The 20,151-nt window shown below is 40.0% G+C and overlaps 2 protein-coding genes across 17 annotated transcripts in view; one reads left to right on the top strand and one right to left on the bottom strand.

The window, feature by feature from the left end:
* Window positions 1–18,609, top strand: part of CSPP1 (centrosome and spindle pole associated protein 1) — a gene marked incomplete at its 3' end in the record, with an annotated part of 69,481 nt that extends 50,872 nt beyond the window's left edge. For 7 of the 8 annotated variants that reach the window (XM_082316444.1, XM_082316439.1, XM_082316441.1 and 4 more), the window contains 8 exons: window positions 335–455; window positions 1,162–1,307; window positions 1,847–1,987; window positions 7,219–7,259; window positions 8,565–8,628; window positions 12,581–12,690; window positions 12,875–13,025; window positions 18,383–18,609. In XM_082316444.1, coding sequence (XP_082172570.1) covers window positions 335–455; window positions 1,162–1,307; window positions 1,847–1,987; window positions 7,219–7,259; window positions 8,565–8,628; window positions 12,581–12,690; window positions 12,875–13,025; window positions 18,383–18,609 — 1,001 coding nt within the window. Of the gene's footprint in view, window positions 1–334; window positions 456–1,161; window positions 1,308–1,846; window positions 1,988–3,537; window positions 3,712–7,218; window positions 7,260–8,564; window positions 8,629–12,580; window positions 12,691–12,874; window positions 13,026–18,382 lie in introns of those variants that run through there. The other variant, XR_014228677.1, reaches the window with a different exon arrangement.
* Window positions 18,610–18,619: 10 nt separating this feature from the next.
* ARFGEF1 (ARF guanine nucleotide exchange factor 1) overlaps window positions 18,620–20,151 on the bottom strand; it is a 103,648-nt gene continuing 102,116 nt past the window's right edge. For 8 of the 9 annotated variants that reach the window (XR_014228669.1, XR_014228670.1, XR_014228671.1 and 5 more), the window contains one exon: window positions 18,792–18,815. The gene's annotated coding sequence lies outside the window, so the exon portion shown is untranslated. Of the gene's footprint in view, window positions 18,726–18,791; window positions 18,816–20,151 lie in introns of those variants that run through there. The other variant, XR_014228668.1, reaches the window with a different exon arrangement.

The following is a 20,151-nucleotide window of genomic DNA, read 5'->3' as shown; positions in this document are numbered from 1 at the left end:
TAGATTTTCTAATTTCAAAATAAGACTATTTACTGGCAGCACCCACTTGCTGGTATTTCATAACTTTTCTTTTTTTAAATACAGTGAAACATTTCCATTGAAGTTTGGATGCTTTCTGCTGTTCAGGGGATCTTGTCCTTGTGCTGTCTCAAAATACAAGCTCTGACCTAATTTCTAGTGTATGAAATGCTGCGATTCTTGTGTTTGTATAATCCTTGTTTTAATTAACAGTTCATTATCTCTTTCTTTTTTTTTTTTTTGCCTTACATTTATGAGGTAGACAGAAAAGTGTCTGACACTCTTTTATTTTTAAATTATTTGTGTTAAATTCCAGAAGAAAGAAAGAATGTGATAAATGAATTATCAGAGATGAGGAAACAGCTTCGTAGTGAAGAGAGGCGACTGCAGGAACAGTTGCTAAATGTGGCGAGTGATGATGATGTACCAATTACACGGTAAGAATTTCGTCTTCAGTTTTAAAAGTTACATTTTGCACAGGAACTCAAAGCCACTGTGTATTAGTAGCTAGTATTAGTTGGCTAATATACATGAGTGAAATGAAAATCTAAAGATAGAACTTGTATATAAAATTTTCTTCATTTTTTCTAATGTGTGTGTTTTTTCCAAGAATCTTACTAAAGTTTAGTGTAAGAATGGCTGTACTGGTAAGACTGGAAATTGCAATACTCTCTCTTGGAGAGTGGTCCAAAACAGATGTCTAAAGCACAGTTTTATCTCATTACCTTTTTACCTAGGGCATAATTTGTGCCTGTAAACCGCAGTACTACTGGTGATGAATATGCTTATGAACAGCATACTGCTGTGGAAGTACTTTCTTATGGAAAATCATGCCCTTTTTATTTAAAAACAGTTGCTAGGTTCCAAAATGTATTAGTTAATCATACCAATTAGTTGGAAAAGACTAATCAGTTCATCAGTCTTAGTTCCACTCCATAAAGTATGAGGGGTTTTTTTGATTTTAAGTAGGTTATCCCTTTTTATAACACAATATGCAGTGTCATTACTTTCAAATTTATTTTCCTGTTTTGCTAGCTTTATTTAAGGATAAAAGATGTGAGCTTTATCAATATTATAGTTCCACCCAGCTCATTAATATTACAGTGTTAAATTGTATTCTGCTTGTTTTCCAAACTTTTCAAGTGGGAGGAGAGAGAAGAATCCAAAGGACATATTTGAGATGGCCAGGCTTCGTCTGCAGGCTCCAGTAAGGCGACCTTCATCAAAAGAGACACAAGATCCCGTCAATATACAGAATATCTGGGAATTTAATGAACTTAAATACAAAGGCAGGTAGATTTTCTTATTATTGATGAAGAAAGGTAGTGAAACAGCTGTTCTTTTCCTCCATCTTCCATGCCACCCAGGATTTAAAGACAAAAATAAAAATCAGGCTCTTCACAGCTAGTGCCCATAGACAACATGCTCCGTGGACAGCATTTTGTATGTGTGTACAAATGCACACAATTCACGGCATTGTAATGCCGAGGTACCACTCGGAGCACTCACCTAGCTTCTAGTCCTTGCTGCTTAAACTTCTTAACTTCTTATGCATTTGATATGATGTTACTGAAAGTAGACTGAACTTGATTTTTTTACCCACCAACAAATTATGATTCTATGTAACTTTCTCCTTCTCCTTTACCAGAAATTACATTTTTAATATAGTAAAATTGTAAAATCATTGCTAAAGTGGCTCATCTTCTTGGCCATTGTCACCATTATTTTTAATGTTTTTCATGACTCTGTATCTGTAGCTAGTTCTTTAAAAATGTTTTTCAGAAACATTGGTTTAGGGAAAAATTTGACTTTAATATCTTTGCTTTAGATTCTGAAACGCGTATGGGCTTGAGGCATATGTATCCTGATCCTCCAAAAGATGACCAGACTCTAGAGATTCAGCAGCAGGCACTGTTGAGGGAACAGCAGAAGAAACTTGACAGAATGAGAATGAGGAGAGAAACAGAAGGTAAGGAATCAATGGTCCGAGATAATTTCAGTGATTTTTGTTTATTTGTTTTGTATTTGGTAAGAATTAAAAAACCACCAGCTCTGGTTTCACTTCTTTCAAGTTCAATGTCAGCACTGCAGTACAAAACAGTAAAACACCAGAACACTGAAATTCTGTTATAATGTAAAGCACAAAAAAATTTAATGACTTTTTAATTACAGTGACTGTTTCTCTCTGATTCCCTGAAAGTAATATAACTAGTGCTTCATACTTCAGAAAAATGCAAGAGAAAAGTAGTTTGGTTACTGTTTCTTAAAGAAAACTACAGAGCAGTAAAACTCTTCAGCTCATTTGTGATAAAAGCGTTAGCAGGTAAATTCCTTGTGGCATTTTTTCAGTTCTCGCTGAGGAGGTAGATGGCTTTGAACTGTGAATTGGTTAAAATGCAGCCAGTATGTCTTCACCTTGGTCTCCTTTTAATGGATTAAATTTCTTTTATTTCCATGGTCTTGGGTTGACTATTTCAAAGTTTCAGAAATCTGTATCCATAAACAGGCTTTGCTTTATAAACCACATATAAGATATAGCTAGTTTGAGGTTCCAGAATTAAAATTTTGCTTGTATCGCTTAAAGGAGATCATCCTAATACAGTAAAATATTAACATCCTAACATAGTAAAATATTTTGGCTGCATATTGCAGAAGCAGTGAAAAGTAAATGTAATGTCCCTTTTTTGCATGCTGCACTTAATCCCAAATGTAATGCTCATTCAGATGTCTTTTATGAACCGTCATGAAAGACCGGTATCTCAAGTTACAGTTGCAACTATCCGAACGAACTCAGTTTTGAGTGCAAGATACAAACTTCTCAGAAAAGTGTTTCTCTCTGTAATTCAGACTGCCCTAACTAAAATTTTGAAGAGACAGTAACTTTATTTCTGTGGTGGCATAGCCTTGGCTAGCAGCGAAACTCCCACCCAGCTGCTCGCCTGCTCACGTCCCCTCATTCATGCCCCTTGGCGAGATAGTAGGGGAAACAGGAAGAATAACGCTTGTTGGCCGAGGTACAGATGGGGAGATTGCTTACCAACTGCTGTTTTGGGCAAAACAGACTTGATTTTGGGAAAATTAACATAATTATTATCAATTTAAATAAATATTTAATTACTGATTTTGAATAGTGGGAAACAAAAAGACAAACATCAAAACCACACCTTTTCTGTCCCCTTCCCCATGCCCAATTTCACTCCTTCACTCCCGACGCCCCTGCTCCCCTTCCTTCGTACCGCCCCAGTCCCTTCGATGACGCAATGAGTGGCATCAGGCTGGTGCGGGGGGGAATTATGGTCAGTACACAGCGGTTTCTCTCTGCTGCTCCTGTCGTCTTGTACCTTTCCATCTGCTCCACCGTGGTCTCCTCCAGGGGCTGCTGGGGAATCTCTGCTCCAGCACCTGGAGTACCTCCTCCCCTTCCTCCTTCTCCAACCTTGGTGTCTGCAGGGCTGCTTCTCACACTTTTGTCCTCACTGCCGTGTTTCGTTTTGCCCTTTCCTAAATATGTTTTCACAGAGGCACCACAAACTTGACTTATGGGCTCAACTGTGTCCTGTGGTGGGTCCATTGTGGTACCGGCTGTGCCCTGGCAGCTTCTCACAGTGGTCGCCCCTGCAGCCCCAGCCTTGCCACAGACAGCCAGCACAATTTCAGATTGCTCCGTAGGCTTTTTTTAGTCTTGGAGATGAGGTGAGAGTTTGGCATAAAAAACCCAAAACACATATAAAAGGAAAGTAGTTACACCTTTCCATACTGCTTTAGAAAAACTGAATGCCTCTTCTTTATCACTGGTCGTGCTTTGAGGCTTGTTTGTTACCTGTTAATAGACTCATATGCGAGGAAGATTAACAAAACTGATACCAAGATGCGAAGGGTGACAGTTAGTTGCAGGGTGTTTTGTTTGGTACCCTGGGGAGTGTTAAAGATGGTTCCTATTCCATGTTGGACAGATGTGCTGGTGTTCAAGCAGCGTGTGGAATATTGCTTATGGATAACATCGCAGTTGCAAATAAGCATGTCTATACCACTTTCTGTGTTAATTACAAGCTCTTGAATGTCATTTAATGTCTAAATGGAATGTATAGGGTTGTCTTCAGTCTTCCCCTTTGTGAGATTGACTAAAATGGTGAAAAATAATTTACTAGCTTCAACTGAGATCTGTGTGGGGTTTGGTTTTGGTTTTCTGCCATTAGAATATTTTTCAGTAGGTCAGTCTGAGGAGGCTTTAATGTTGTCTGGAGAGGAACCTCCACCAAGTAGAAAGCAAATTTGCCTTTTTCATTAATTTTAAGGACAAGCAGTCATTTTAGACATATGCTAATGCTAAATGGATAATGCAGGCTTACATGGTGACAACCTAAAGAGGCATTTCCTTGGACAATTTAGATTAGTTGGTAGACAAGCAGCTGATTTTTAAAACGATTTTCCACTGATGCTTATAGAGGGTCCTTGAGCATTTTTTCCTCTCTCTTTCGTTCTCCTACTGCTTTACAACATCATTTAACTTTATAGTCTGTCACTGTGTACTGAGCAAGAGAATTAATTAGTTGCCATGTATCTCTCTATTTTCAGTTTATTTTCCTCAGAGACAAGTTCATCGTCTTCCTCTCACTGAAAATAGATGAGTGGTTTTATTGTCTGATTTAAGCCAGAAGGAAAGATGAATTAAAGCAATATGTATTTTTGTACTGTGGGCAAAATGTTGTATTATAGCCTGTAGTGGCAAAGGCTTACCTGTTTTCCCCTACTATATGTGTGTTCTTTACCTTACATGCTTTATATACCGTTTTCCCTCTAATATGCTTTTTCTTTCTTTTTTTTTCTCTTTATGTAAAAGAGAAATATGTGGACTATTAGTGAAACTATAACCTGAGAAACTAATGATTTTTTAAATGTCCCAAATTTTTTAATTGGTTGCTGTATCCCTGTAAACAAGGCAGTCCTTTGCAGACTTGTGGACGATTATTATTTTGAGGGATAGGAGGGAAAGGCACAGGAGCAGGTTTGATGTCGTTGCGCTGCAGAGCTGGGCTCTGCTTGACTGGAGTAGCGTATCGGGAATGGGCTGGTTGTCAGTCCAGGAGGAGTGACAGCCCCTGTGCTATGGTTTTTGATGCTAGACAGGTCGTCAGCTACACGCTGAATAAGTTTGCTAGGCAGAGATGCAAGAAATAAAAACTGTCTTATTAAATATTTTATTTGAAGACTTAAACCGAATAAGAAGAATAACTTCAGTTTTGCTTCTTTGTATTTCCAGTGTGCATGGGGTCATTGTTAGATTAACTTTCAGGATGGTTCTCTGTGCTTTCCAGCGTTGAGGTTTTTATCCTTGGACAAGTACTTTCCTCTGTGAAATGATCGCTGTCTGGTTCAACCTCTCAGCCTCCCTTTGGGAGCTGCAAACGCGGTGTGCTCAGCATGCTGAGCGTACGTTCGCTCTTGGGGCTTTCTGCAGTCTCCTGCTCTGTTAGTACACCCTGACAGAAGCCAAGAGAACTGATTTCATCTGACAGAGTTTACTGTGACACAACATCCTTCTTGCTAGTCAAATTGGTTGTTGAGTTGTCCCACCTAGGGGAGAACATCCTTAGTCTTGAGTTCTGTTGATAATAAATATGACTGTTTAGCTACACAAACATGCCTATTCCTGGCAAGAAGGTGGCTGGAATATAGAATAAATATTTTTTGAGTATCGGTGAGTTTTAACTACAAAACTGTTGTAATGTTTAGCTTCACTACATGTAAATGAGACTCCTGAATCCCTCAGTCTAGCTCTTGATAGACCACTAAAAATAATGGAAAAAAACAAAGTGAGGTCAGGAAAAACATGGCTCAGGTGATCCCTAATTATGGAAAAAAAAAGTCATTTTTGGCTCTCTAATTTTTGAAGTTTGATACAGTATTGGTTTGTTTTTCTACTTGGTTCATAGCAAGTTTAAACAAAAATTGATAAATTAGAGAGATTTCTCTCCATTATTGGGGTTTTTTTTGTATCCTAGCTGTGAAGTTGAGATGGATTTTGAAGTGTTGCAGTTTAGCACTTGCACCCACTGGGATGTTGAATACCATTAACTTCCACTCTTTTTTTTTTTTTTTTAATTCACTAATGTTTTTAATATAAGAAAAATGTGACATGCATAAAATTTAACATGTGAAGATGATGGCAAGAAAACCAAAATACTTGTGCTAGGGAAGGGAGGATAATCTTTATTATAGTAAGGCGGCCATTGACCTTAAGTTCTTGGCTACACTTTGGAAAGTAAGTTTCTGTGTAAATGCTTTTTCATCTGAAGTTACTTAACATGGCGTGTTGTCTCAGTGCCATCTTCCAGTTGCGTTAGGATTCAGCAGTGTGCAGAACATATGATGAAAAAAACATTTCTTGCTAGCTGTGTGACGGGATATTGTTTAAGGTGCAGTAATTCAAATAATAAAGGATCTTAAGGTATCAACAAACAAAACATAAGGGTGTAAAAGAGAGAAACCTAGTATTCATGCAGCAATCTTTTGTGCCCTAATGTGTTGCTTTGATGGCTTAAACCATGCTGCCTTCCCACAAATTGATGGTTTTTACATTACTCAGTCAACACTTGGACATGACCTTTCTAGAACAAGTGTTTACAATATTGTTGTAAACATAGCACAAAAGTAGTTCTGACTGTTGCAGTATAGAGAACTTTTTCAGAATTCAGCACAATTTAGTGCAATTTTAGCATTTCATGAAGTGTGATTATATCTTCTTAAAAAAAATTGGTTTTCAGTAGCCACAAAAATAGTTATGCTTCCTTTCTCTGGGTAACATCAGGTTTTGAACAAGATGGGAAATGGTTGATTTTTATTAGGGATGAACAGTATAGTTCTAGTGTGAAAAGTATGTTTGCTCTTTGGGAGAGACTGATGAACCCAGCCGTAAGAAGGGCTTGCACATGCTCAACACTCTTAGAAATAATCTACTACTGAGTTCTGTTTGATTTCTCTGATTCTACTTAAGTTGACATAAGGAAACCGGAATAAACATTGCATTCGAATGTTTTAAAAATATTAATTACAATGTGTGTAATTTTAAAGAAGTAATGTATAGTGGTCTTCATTTTTGTAATAATATGCTGATAAAACTTTTAATATGTTTTAGTATTAACTGTTTTTATGTCAATACTATCGTTTTGTCCCTTGTCTATGTGGCTTTTGTTGATCAAGATGATTCTGCTTCTGGCGGTAACCCACAAACCATGGGACTGGTAAGAATAAAACAAGTTTTTTATTATATTACTTTGCCTTTTTCAAGTGTGAGAAATATTGTGTCTTTCACAGATTTGGAGAAAGGAATCACACTTAAGTAACAAGACAGCAAGCTTATTTACTTCTCTTGCTTGTCAATACACTGAGTAACAGCTTCTTTAGACTTGACATACAAGTTGTTTATCTCTGTATATAGAGATTGTTTGATTCTTTAACTCCCTTCTTTTTATATTCATTGGTACTTATTTTATATTCATATGGTGTTAGATTGCTGCTGGAGGTGGGAATTAGTAGAGGACTCCAAGCCAGAAGCAGTTGCTCTGAATTCAGGTGGCTTAAGGGATGCACATGGCAGTCAATAATTAGATCCGTTGTCTCAAATGGGACGTTTATTTTCTGACTTGGTAAAAAGAGCACGATAAAGTGCTATCCGGTTGGAATTCTGCACTAACCCAACCTACAGAATAACAGAGTTCAATTGTGTCTCGTGGGAATGTGAAACCATACAAAATGGAAGACTGTGGAAGAGCAAAGCCGTTAGCCTCAAGGATAATACTGTAACTACATGCAGAAATGAAACATTCTTTATTTAAAAAAAAGTCACCTTAGCACATTTTATAGTTGCAATTTATTGCCTGAAATTCTTCTTCAGGGCAATGCTTTGCAGTAAAAAAAATTGTTTTCTCTTGTTCTGTTTCCCCTGATAGTTTCCACTGCTTTGATTTCAGAGTGGTTTTCAACATAAATTATTCCATAGTAGAATTTCTGTAACAAATGGGTGCGACTAAGCAGTGAACCAGAGGTATTACTCTTAGTGCTTGTTATTACTATGAAGAAACTTATTGTTTTAATGCTTTAACATCAAAGATTGTATGTGGTGGGATAAGTGAAATATAAGGAATCATTCTTCATTTGATCAGTAATTTGCATTTCATGCAAACCTTGGGTACAAAGCTCACTTCTAGTGCTGACTGTTCTGAAACTCAGGCAGAGTGATGAGGAGGTATTTCTTGATTGAAATGTCTGTGTTAAACAAATCACCACAACAGTTGCCATGTGTAAGCAATTTCAACAAATGGGATTACTACAGAGAAGTAAAAAAACCCCTAATGCTCAAAGAGAACATGACTTATTTAAAAATCTATAGATTTTTTTATAGCCATAAAGTAAGGAATAGTACAGAACACTGTAGAGCTGCTGTTTGCTTTGCAGAAGTTTGGCAGTTAATTTACATTAATTAAAATTTGGCCCCAGAAAGATATTGAGGCATCTGAATTTGCATGTCTTCTGTTTCACTTTTGTAGTTCAGGAATGAATCTAATGAATTCTTGAAAAATTCACTGTTGGAATCGGATAGCGCTTTTATCGGTGAGTTTATACCTCCCCTTAACCATGTTACGAATGTACCAACATGCCATTTAATCTAATGATGTGTCTCTAAAATGATTATTGCTGTTTTAAAAGTTGCAGTGGGTGTAGCTATGGTGATTGTTTTAAAGTACTAGAAAATTATGCCTCCAAATTAAAATGCAGATCTTTATGTAATTGTACTGCAATAAATTTGTGTAGGTCACACCTAAAATTAATGATGGTGCTCACTCGCCTTATACCACTTCACATCTTTTCATGAGAAAGCATCTTTCTGTGCTCATTGTGCTCTGACAGGGATGTTAGCCTTGTCAAGGAGCTTTTTTGACACCTTCCCAGCTTTGGATAAGGAAAAGCTAGTATTTGTTCAGCAAGTGTGTTACAATGGTAGAATATGCAATGCTCTTCTATTGTTCTGCAGCAAATAAAATAATTTATTAGCAATCACAGCTTACAATTACGAGCTGTCCATAGTGAAATATAAAAGTGTTGGTCAGTCAGTGATTCTTCTCATTTTTATTCTTTTGTTTTATAAGCATGCTCGATTTTAAGTATGATTATATGGGTATAAAATAGTGAATCATTCTAAATTACTCAGTTTTCTGCTGTTCACACATTACTCCAGTTCACTTAACTTGCCACATCATACTTGTAAACATTGTCACTTCTAAATCATCTGAAGTAGATGATTTTTAGTTTTCTTAAGATTTTTGTATAGAAGATTATGCCTCACATTGTCTTAGGTCTCTTTATTCAACCTTTACATGCATGTATGTAAGAATGCTGTTTCAGATGTGTTTTATTTCCAGTTACTAGAAATCATAAGGCTAGAACTTATCTTCTCTTTTCTTAAAAAACCCAACCAGCTCAGGCCTCTACGCGTTATTTTCCATTAGTAGGCATTACAGTACCTTGAAATTCTCTTCAATCATCTATGGGAAATCATCTTACAAGGTTTTATTCTTTGCTGTATGGGAGATGCAGTAGATTTCCTGCAAGTGCTTTTTAATGAAACTAGATACGTTTCTGTATACTGATGATTGTTATCTCTGCCTTTGGTTAAAAGCAGAATTTTTCACTTGAAATGAATTCAAGCTTATTCTGGTAATGTGCAAGCCCTGGAGTACAGGGCATAACCTGGGATTGGGAAGGGCACAGGGTTGGGCTTTCAGGCTTCTTCGGTGCAGTTGTTGCTCGCGTAGTCTGCAATATATTCTTCTTCAGGTTAGGAAGTACTATTTATTATGTACAGACCAACTGATGAAAGGATGCTTTAGGACAGTCCGTCAGTCTATAGTCTGGCCAAATACCCTGTCTCTAACAGTAGCCAGAATAGGCGCATGGGGAGGAATAGGAGGAGGAGGGCAGGCATGCAGCAACACTGCGGAGTGCTCTGAATCGGAATCAGCATTTTTGAATCCCTCTAATTGTTTACCATCAGCAGTATTGTGTGGATGAATTTCCACACTATGCCTTGCGTGAAGTATCTCCTTTCATCTGTTCTGAATCTGCCACCTGTGTAACGGGGGGCTCCTTGGTTTTGTTCACCACGTTCGCAAGGTTCACGATATTTATAGTCCTCTCTTCTATTCCCTTCTTCTCCCCCTCCAGCTGGTTCTTGCAGCTCAGTGAGGTGATGGAGTTAACTTATGATACTATTCACCCCCTTATTTTTTCCTTTCTCTTCCCCCCCCCCACATCGTTTATGACTGTGTTGAAAAGCATCTTCTCCAATACTGAGCTGTAGGCACTACCTAAAACTTTGCTACCCTTTGCATTACTTGGGCTTTATAAATAGCAATTAAAATTCTGAATGTGAATCTGGTGACTTCCAGCCCTGAAATGAAAAATAAAAACTCTCATTATCTGTGGGCTGCCTTCTCTGTGAATTGTGCTGCTCACGTTGTCTGAGGGTCTTTTGTGAAATACTTCTGGTGTATTTTAACAATGTTTTTCATTTCCTGAGAAGAGCCTAACACCACCCTCTGTTTTAGGTTTTCTGGGTTTTTTTTTTGACATGGGTTTAAAATCTAACTCAATTTTGTAATAGATGTCAGCATTACAACTGAATTTATCTCCTAGGGCTCAGAAACTTGAGGTATTTAGGAATAAAGAGGTTTATCAATTTTTTTCCCTTTTTTTTGCCTCACTTGAAACCCTAGAATTTGTTAATGCGGTGACTTGAAAGCACATCTGCGTAGCAGTATCTGAATGAGAGATGCTTAAAGGAACAGGTAGCATCTTACATTGATGAAACACTAAACGTACAAATAAATTCTTCTTTAGCTTGTACTTTGTTTCTGTTGTGATAAATCCACATGATTAAACATTTTTTTGTGTTCTGAGTAATAGCACTATTTTGAATATAATGAAGTTCAACTGATCTTGTAACTAGAATTCTGAGAAGTGGATTGTTAGCCATATACCATTTCAAAATCATGCTTTGATTTTTTTACTTGAAACATTTGTGATGGGAGCATGAGTACCTTTGGCGAAACTGGGGGAGGGAAAAGAGGAGAGGGGAATAAAACCTTTATTTCTAGGGAAAAAACAACTGGCAATATGAAAGAATTTTTAAAAATACCTGTCTTTGTTTCTCTGAACTTTCTTGATATCTATCAAATTTATTTTTCAAACCTAAGTGTTTCAATTTTCAACCCAAATAATCGTTTAATTGTTACTTTTAAAATTTCATATGAAGATCCTTGAAACTCATGAATGATATAAAATATGTCATTAAAAGTTATTGTCAAATTGCTGGGAAAAGAAAAACCCATTCTTTCCACAGTTGTGGTTTATTTTTCATGTCATAGTATGTCATTTCAGACAAATGCTGCAGAAGTGTTCAGTACTCTGTGTGTTTGTGTGTGTATATATATATATGGGTTTGTTTTTTTTTTTTTTTTCCACACATTTTTTTTTTTTTAACTTCATGTGCCATGCTAGACTAAGCGCCTTTCCAAAAGGTGACTTCATTGTCACAAACAGTAACTGGTGGTAACGGATTCTGTACTGGTTTTCTAAAGCAGAGTCCTTTCTTTTTCTGGGAGGCTCTGTTCTGGGAGGTACTAGAGGGACTGAACTGGAAAACAGAGCCCACTGCCTGCACCAAGCAGCGGCAAAGCCATAAACCAGCCCCCAGACAGTGGTTACTGGTCCTGGAGAGAAAACAAGTATCTGTTTGAATAGTTTGTATTTGAAGTAGTTTCCAGAATCAGCGAAGGAAGGGGAAATAGACAAAACAAGTGTGAAGCAGAAACATCGCCTTAGGGTTCATTTATATTATAAAAATAGATTAAACTCCCCCCACTGTCATGTGATAGCGGTATGATCAAAAATTTATTTAGTTAGTTATTTTTGTGTGAACAGATTCTAGCACTTTATTTCATGAAAAGGCTAAGATAGGACTAAGGATGTGTGATTAAGGCATTGATTATGTTATTATATTCCATGTAACATTATAATTCCATGTAATGTTATTATATATTCCATGTAACATATTTACATACATGATTTATTACATGGTTGTATCTTTTTATGTCTCCAATTTGCCTAGTGTTCTCTCTTTCAAGCAGAGATGCTATACTCATTTGAGTACTCGTTTTCTTTAAAGGTCTAGATGTAAACAAGATATGGTGAAGTAAGGTAGGTGGTGGATTTGCAGGATGTGAAATGCCTTCTCCTCCACACAAGAGAGATCTCAATATGAGTCTCAAGATATTCCTTGCCTTTACTGAGGCAAGGTTCATCCCTTGCTGCTATCGTGGTACCTTGTTCTTTTGTCTGCATCTGGATTATCACTGGCTTCATGCAAGATGTCCTAATGAATACATTCCTTTGATTCCTGGGATTAAATCACATACAATATATTGGCTTATTTCAAACCATAAATGTGTTTGAACACTGTCTAGTATTTTGATTGCTTTGAAAATGCTTTTGCCTGTTTTTCCAGGTGCTAATGGGGAAATGTTTCCTGCCTTAGGAGAAGTTAATTTATCACCACAGCTTCCACCTTCTGCAAGGGAGAGGAGACGAATAAAGCAGAAAGCTTTGGAGTGTGCTGTACGTATAAGAACTGGATTGGCTGAAATATGAAGGTGGACCACAGATCTAATGTCAAACAGTTCCTGTGGTTCCTTAGTGGCTAGATGATATGGATGCCGAGAGCATGCATGTATAGCTATTTGCCCTTTTAAAAAGGATGCTGTTTAACTGAAGGATTTGTGCATTTTTGGATTTTCTGCAGGAGGATGTTGCACCGGGCAAGGCACCGTTACTGCAGCCTGACGGCTTTTCTTTGCACTCGAGCTTCAGCCTCGATGTTGATCAGTTGAAAGGCAAGAATGAAGAACGATTGCACAGACTGACTGAGCTCCAGCAGAAATCTGCTTACTTAGGTATGCTCTGCGTAGTAGAGATGACGCGGTGAATACTAAGTAATTGCAATAATTAAAGGAACAAATATTAATAGACTGCCTGTGGTTGAGCAGTGAGCAACTGGCTCAAACACAGGAATTATTTATAGAGCTCTGTAGCTGGTGCAAGATGTTCCCCAGCAAACTTCAGCACAGCTTTTTAGAGTAAAAGTTTAGCGGAGGGTAATAGGAAAAGGTGCTCTAATTCCTGTCTGATCAGCCACTCATACCTGTCCTGTCTATACTACTTTTAATATTGCGATGCGTCACTGCCAGCAGCAGGATGTGGACATCCAGCTGCATAGCTGAAATGTTAGTGGAAAGAAATGAAACTCCTGACTGATTGATGGGGCGCCTGTGCGAGTTTACTGGCATTCCTAGGAATCGGATGTCTGTGGTCCAGCCATCATGAAGATATGCCAGAAAATTGTGTATAAAGTAGTACTTCAATTTCTAGTTAATTTGGATTTTCTGCTGGTTTGTTAACATAAACGATCATTCAGTATTCGAGGCTGATATTGATAACTCTTTCATTATACACGCACTTGAATTTATGATGTCCGTCTTGTGACCATATAATACATCCAGCTCTGGGAGTTGTCCCAGAGCTTCTCCAGAGGCTGCCTGTCTGATGTAGATCCACTCTGTGTATCAGGTACCAATTATGGCAACCGTTAACGGCCTTTAATTTCTCACGTGGATTATGACCCCATTGATACACTTTGTGCTAACGGTTCTTTCATATGAGCCTGAAATCTCCCTTTTTTTAGGAGGTGGTTGCTATGCTGTCTAGGCAGTTGCAGTACCAGTATCCTTTTTATAAACTTAATGAGAGTACAGATGCTGACAGTTTTTCTGATTCTGTTGCTATGGGTACTCTTACAAGCACTTCATCCTTTTTTGTTTCTTTTAATCATCTCACTGTGATTTCTAAGTCACGAAAAAAACCCCATTCATATTCATTTCTTCTAGAATCTAAACAAATGCTTTACTAATTTTACTCCACCCAAACATTTTTGCTATGTGAACTTCTTTTACTTCTCTGCCTTTGTTCTTACTCACCTCTTTTATAATTTCACCTCATGTCGTGTGAACTACACTTTTTATTTTGTTTACCTTCTGTTTGTCATGGTCTCCAGAGCTTCAGCCTTTAGATATATATAATTTGGGTGCGTGCATGTGTATATATATATATTTATATGTCTGTACGTAGCTTGTTCTTTGGAACGCGTGGGGACCATCATTCATCCTTCGCATATGTGCCTCTTGGAGATGTAATGAGATCCTTTTGCTCAGCTGTGGTGGTTAGGGCTGCACTGCTGCCTGCACTCCTATTCCACCTCATGCTCAGTGACGTTACAAAAAAAATGAGTGAAGCCCAGTGGTTTCATTCCTGTTCCCTAGCAGGTTGATAGAACCCTTGTGGCATCCTCTTGCTTTCCTAACAACTAGGACTGTTATATTGGAGAAGCTGGCTGCACACGGCTTGGATGGGTGCACTCTACGCTGGGTTGAAAACTGGCTGGACGGCCGAGCCCAGAGAGGGGTGGTGAATGGAGTCAAATCCAGTTGGTGGCCGGTCATGAGTGGTGTTCCCCAGGGCTCAGTGTAGGGGCCGGTCCTGTTCAACATCTTCATTGATGATCTGGATGAGGGGATCGAGTGCACCCTCCGTAAGTTTGCAGAAGACACCAAGTTGGGTGGAAGTGTCGATCTGCTGGAGGGTAGGAAGGCCCTGCAGAGGGACCTGGACAGGCTGGATCGATGGGCCGGGGCCAACTGTATGAGATTCAACAAGGCTCAGTGCCGGGTCCTGCACTTGGGTCACAACAACCCCATGCAACGCTACAGGCTTGGGGAAGAGTGGCTGGAGAGCTGCCTGGCGGAAAAGGACCCGGGGGTGCTGGTTGACAGCCACCTGAACATGAGCCAGCAGTGTGCTCAGGTGGCCAAGAGGGCCAATGGCATCCTGGCCTGCATCAAGAATAGTGTGGCCAGCAGGACCAGGGAGGTGATAGTGCCCCTGTACTCGGCACTGGTGAGGCCTCACCTCGAGTACTGTGTTCAGTTTTGGGCCCCTCACTACAAGAAGGACATCGAGGTGCTAGAGCGTGTCCAGAGGAGGGCGTGAAGGGTCTAGAGCACAAGTCTTATGAGGAGAGGCTGAGCGAGCTGGGGTTGTTTAGCCTGGAGAAGAGGAGGCTGAGGGGAGACCTTATTCCTCTCTACAGCTACCTGAAAGGAGGTTGTAGTGAGGTGGGTGTTGGTCTCTTCTCCCTAGTAACAAGTGATAGGATGAGAGGAAATGGCCTCAAGCTGCGCCAGGGGAGGTTTAGGTTAGACATTAGGAAAAACTTCTTCACCGAGAGGGTGGTCAAGCATTGGAACAGGCTGCCCAGGGAAGTGGTTGAGTCTCCATCCCTGGAGGTATTTAAAGAACGGATAGATGTGGTGCTCGAGGACATGGTATAGATGGACTTGGCAGTGATAGGTTAATGGTTGGACTCGATGATCTTAAGGGTCTTTTCCAACCTTGACGATTCTATGATTCTCCTCCACCCTCAGAAACACTGCTGGGAGAAAACAACTCTATTAAATATATAACTAAGGAACTCTAACTGGTTATCTTCCCTTTAAATGACAATTTACAGGCTTTGATAAATTTTGAGAGCTGATCTTTGGCACAGTAAGGAGGCTCTGTTCACAGCAGTTCACTTTTCCTTTATGGGATTGATGTGGGAATCCTACAGCCACCCTAGAATTGTTTTCTTAATTGGAAAATTGGTGCACACCATTGGAGCCAGGCCTCCTTCTCTGCTTTCACCCATCCAAAAAAACCATTCTCATCAGTGTAGACTTGGTGCATCCTTTGGGCGATGAAGTCTCTGCAAGCCAGCAGCTACTTTCTCCAGCAGGCAATTTATGGATGCTCCTAACTGCATAAACAAGAGCAGACTCAGACACAGAAGAGAGAATTCTCACAGCTTTGAGCACATTAGGTACATGTGGCTGAGACCCTGCTATATGTAAAAAAGGTTGCCTAAACTGCTTGAGACTTTTGAGGCATTCCTCTGTGCCTTTCAGTAAGGGAATGCTGGAGCCTGCGATGACCTACAGCGGGCAGCAGCACTGATTGATTGATTGATTGCTGGTAAGCGCAGGCTGACAGCAAACACCGATATCCACTCCAGGGCGCTGAAGGAGTTTGTTCTCCTCCAGGGGCAGGGTGCGCCGCGGTCAGGGGTGCGCCACGGTCAGGGGTGTTCGGGGTGCCGCAGCTGGGGCTCAGCTGGAGTCCAGACATCACTCAATTGCTACATCAGTATTTCTTGTGAAGGAAAGAGGTCTACTTATCCCCAGCCTCCAGATACTAACTGTGAATTATCAAGAATTTTCTCATAAAAGAAATATATAAATTATAATATAAAAGAAATAAAGAAAATTCTTCGTATGTGGCCCAATTAAGAACAGGTTTTTATGGACTATACAAAGTGTTGAAATTCATGATGAAGCAAGTTTTGTACTGTAGCTGCTCTGTTGTGCTTTCTAAAAGCAGCAGCAAACGAGTCTGATACAGTGATGTGCATGGTGAGCTTACCTCTGACACAGCAGTTGTTCTCACCTCTGACTGCCGGAAGATTAATGGCTGCGGCTTTGAAGGCAGGAATAGTTAAACTCGGGGAAATGCAGTCTTCTGGCCTGAAAGTCCACAGTTTGTGTGTCTCTAAACAAATACATTACCTTAGCTTCATTGTTTCTAAATATCATCTCTTTAAAAAGTAGCAAAGAGAAAATTAATTTTCTTTAAGTATTATTTTTTCTGCTGTCCGCTGCTGTTAACCCCACCATAACTTATGTATGTAAAAACTGTGGGTTCCGACCCATAGGAGAGTTCATCTGAGCCAAGATTTAGGAGCCAAGTTCGTTTTGAGCAAAAAGTATTTGGCGCTTTGTTTTAGAGCCTGCATCCCGCCTTAGGCACTAAGAGGAAAACCGAGCCTTCGCTCTGGGGGTAGGGGGGGTCGTGCGGTTTCTGTCTTTCCCTTCACGTCCACACACCTGGCTGCTGCTTCTGCAGGACCTGGGTTCTCACGCCCGTGCTTACACCATCACGTTTTAATGAGAAGCTTCAGAGAAGCTTTGGTTTAAAATCAGATTTTAAAAAGTCATTAGTTTTTTCCAGAATAAAACCCTGAAGTTTGGAAAACTCATCCAAATGCTTAAATTACATGAAACTTATGAATTGCTTACGTGAACTATTTCATCACTAAAGAATATACAATTTTGTTAAGTTTTACTGGAATTAGTATGTTTCTGCAAAAACTTTGTGGTTTTTTTTTCCCTAATCCAGAGTCTTTAAATATTTTTCTGCACAGCTTAAAAAACCCCCAACAAACCAGAACCTCCTCATTTACATGACAGCTTTAAAGAGGAAACCATTGCAATTTTCAGTCCTTGTAGGTGTGGGGGGTTTGCGTTATTTTTTGGTTTATGCATGTAAAAGTAAACGTTGTGAATCCAAAAAGTGAACAGCCCAGAGAAATGATACATTTATATCCTTTTATATTTATATATATATAAGAAATGTTTGATTATCCACACGAAAAACTATTTGGTTAAGGTATTAGGTATGTATGGTCGCTGACTGAATTGAAACAAGTAATAGCAGAGTTCAGAGTGATAACGATCCCAAGTCCAAAGGCAGGGCTGGTTTTGGTTTTTTGTTGGTTTTTTTTTTTGTTTTTTGTGTGGTTTGGTTTGTAGCTGGAAGATGACGACTTAGCCAGTACGCATTTCAGAACGGCGCCGCGTTAAGGTTATTAGCTATCCTGGCCTGTGATACGCAGACGCGCTTGCATTTGCAGGGTTTACCAGTGTTAAAATAATTCTTCCTGGGTTCTCTCCTGAGTAAGAGACTGGCTATACAAGAGCGTTTAGCCATAACACTGTCATTTAATGGCCTTATTTCTATATGCATTTTCTATGCATATATGCACTGACAGATTTGACTTGTCGCTATAGCAGGAGGCTTTGGGAAAGCAAGAAGCTTCTGCCAAGCCCCTCCAAGGCTGCCCGTGGTGCCTCCTTGTTGATCTGGCAGGGGGAGGAGCTGTTGGCACTGACATCAAAGACCTGGAGGCTTTAGCTGTTGACTCTGGATGGGCCCAGTTCCCCAGAACATCAAAACCATGTGTTAAGTAGAAACAAATGTAATTTAAAAGTGTTATTTATGCATTTATTGCAGACAAATAAGCCTGTTCAGTATAACAAAACGTTGTGAGTTCGATGCGATAAGCTTTTGTTACCTTTAACAAAGGTACGTTGCGCTCCTCTCTCAGGTGATAACGTTTCCTTGGGAGAAGCGGACGACCTTTTGAAGCACGCTCCGTCCAGCGCGGGCAGACGGCCCAGTTCTGTCGACACAGTCGCAACAGAGCCCTGGCTGCGACCGGGAACGTCGGAGACGCTCCAAAGGCTCATGGCTGAACAGCCAAGCCCAGCAAAGCTTTCACCCGAAAACGCGCTACCGCTCCACTGGCAAGGCCTCTCGACCGCGCACGGCTGACGCGAGCCCCTGGGCGAAGCCGCTGTGCCTTGCAGCGCAGGAGGGACGGCTCGGCACTACCGCACTTTCCAGGGTCTCGTGTAGGGATAGTCCTCTTCCATGTAGAGAGTGTGGAGCTGTACGGATCGTTTAACATAGCAATAATGAAGTAACAGGAGCTGCGGTGTAATGCAGACGTAGAGCTGGGATGGTTTATGTTACATGGCCTGGGAAGCGGAGGAGGAGCTTGGCGGTTTTTGCACTTTTTATACAAGTTTCAGCCTGAGAGCTGGACTTAGCACAAAACCAGTGTGTGTGTGTGTGTGAATTTGATATTAAATCAAAGTTAATTTTTAGCTTTGTTTATAGCCAAACTCCAAAACTGTCTGGAAGTAGAGTAACCCAACAGCAGAGGTGCATTTTAAGCTTTTACCAAAAGAGTAAATAACTTGGGGAAGGGCACTTGCTTTTCATACAGTGATGAGTGCTGTCCTGCATGAAAGCTCAGTCATTTTTCCATGAAACTGTTTGCTATTAGCAATGTATCTTATGTTCCCTAACCTGTTACGTGCTGGAATTACAGAGAGTGTTGCATATATTTAATTTATGGTTCTGATTTAAGAGTTAATAAATTATTTTGTTACTAAAAATGTGAAAGCAGACTTCAGTTTTCTTAATTTATCATGTGCTTCAGCTTACATTTACTCATGAACAAACTGGAACCTTAAGGCTATCTGCAAAGAACCAGGAAAAAACCCATGGAAAAGTTGCTGAATAAAAGCACAGAGCTTTAGCAAGAAGGACGTGTAGATGGAAGCAAGATTTTAGGAGTTCAGTGACCTGAAACACCAAGGTGAAGCAAGGGGAAGACCGTGACTTTCCTTGTGGTTAGGAATTCTCTCCCAGAAGCCAAAGCTTGACCAGCAGGGAAAAACAAATGAAGAAACAAAAACAATTTGTAAAAATGCCTTTTTTTTTTTTTTTTTTTACTAAAATGCTGCCTTCAAGCTCCCTGCTTGAAGGCCACAGCAGGTCTGTGATGACGGCAGGCAGGAGATGCTTGCTGAGATGTACTTCAACATGGTGTCGCACTGAGCTGCTTCACGGGTTTAGCATGTTCCTGCCCGGAGAGGAAGGGCCAAATCGGGCTCAGTCTTACCAAGAGTTTCTGGCTCATCAGCTAAAAGGGCTATCAGCCTCATCAGTGTGGCTACGACAGCGATGGCCAGTGAGCACTGCAGGGAGCGCTGTGAAATCCAAGCCCTAGGCTTGAGCATGTAGCACAGGCCTCAGGGATGCTCGATTCTGAATTTCCCAGAGGCAGGAATCCTAACATAGTTTTAGGCAGCTGAGGTGAAAATGTTCAATACCACAGTTATCACCCTCCCACCGAGCCTCTCACGCTGAAGCCCACCTTATGTATGTCACACGTTTCTTCGGTTTGGCACCTGCTGGCCTTCCCCTTGTTTCTGAGGCCTGGTGACTCTTCTCAGTTGCTTCCCAAGTTGAACTTTGTGATCCATTCCCTGCACTACCTCCAGGCTAACTCTTCTTCCTCATCTA

This window comes from Platalea leucorodia (assembly GCF_965183815.1).
Source record: "Platalea leucorodia genome assembly, chromosome: 1".
Classification (NCBI taxonomy): Eukaryota; Metazoa; Chordata; class Aves; order Pelecaniformes; family Threskiornithidae; genus Platalea; species Platalea leucorodia.
This window is presented reverse-complemented; position numbering and strand designations above follow the sequence as displayed.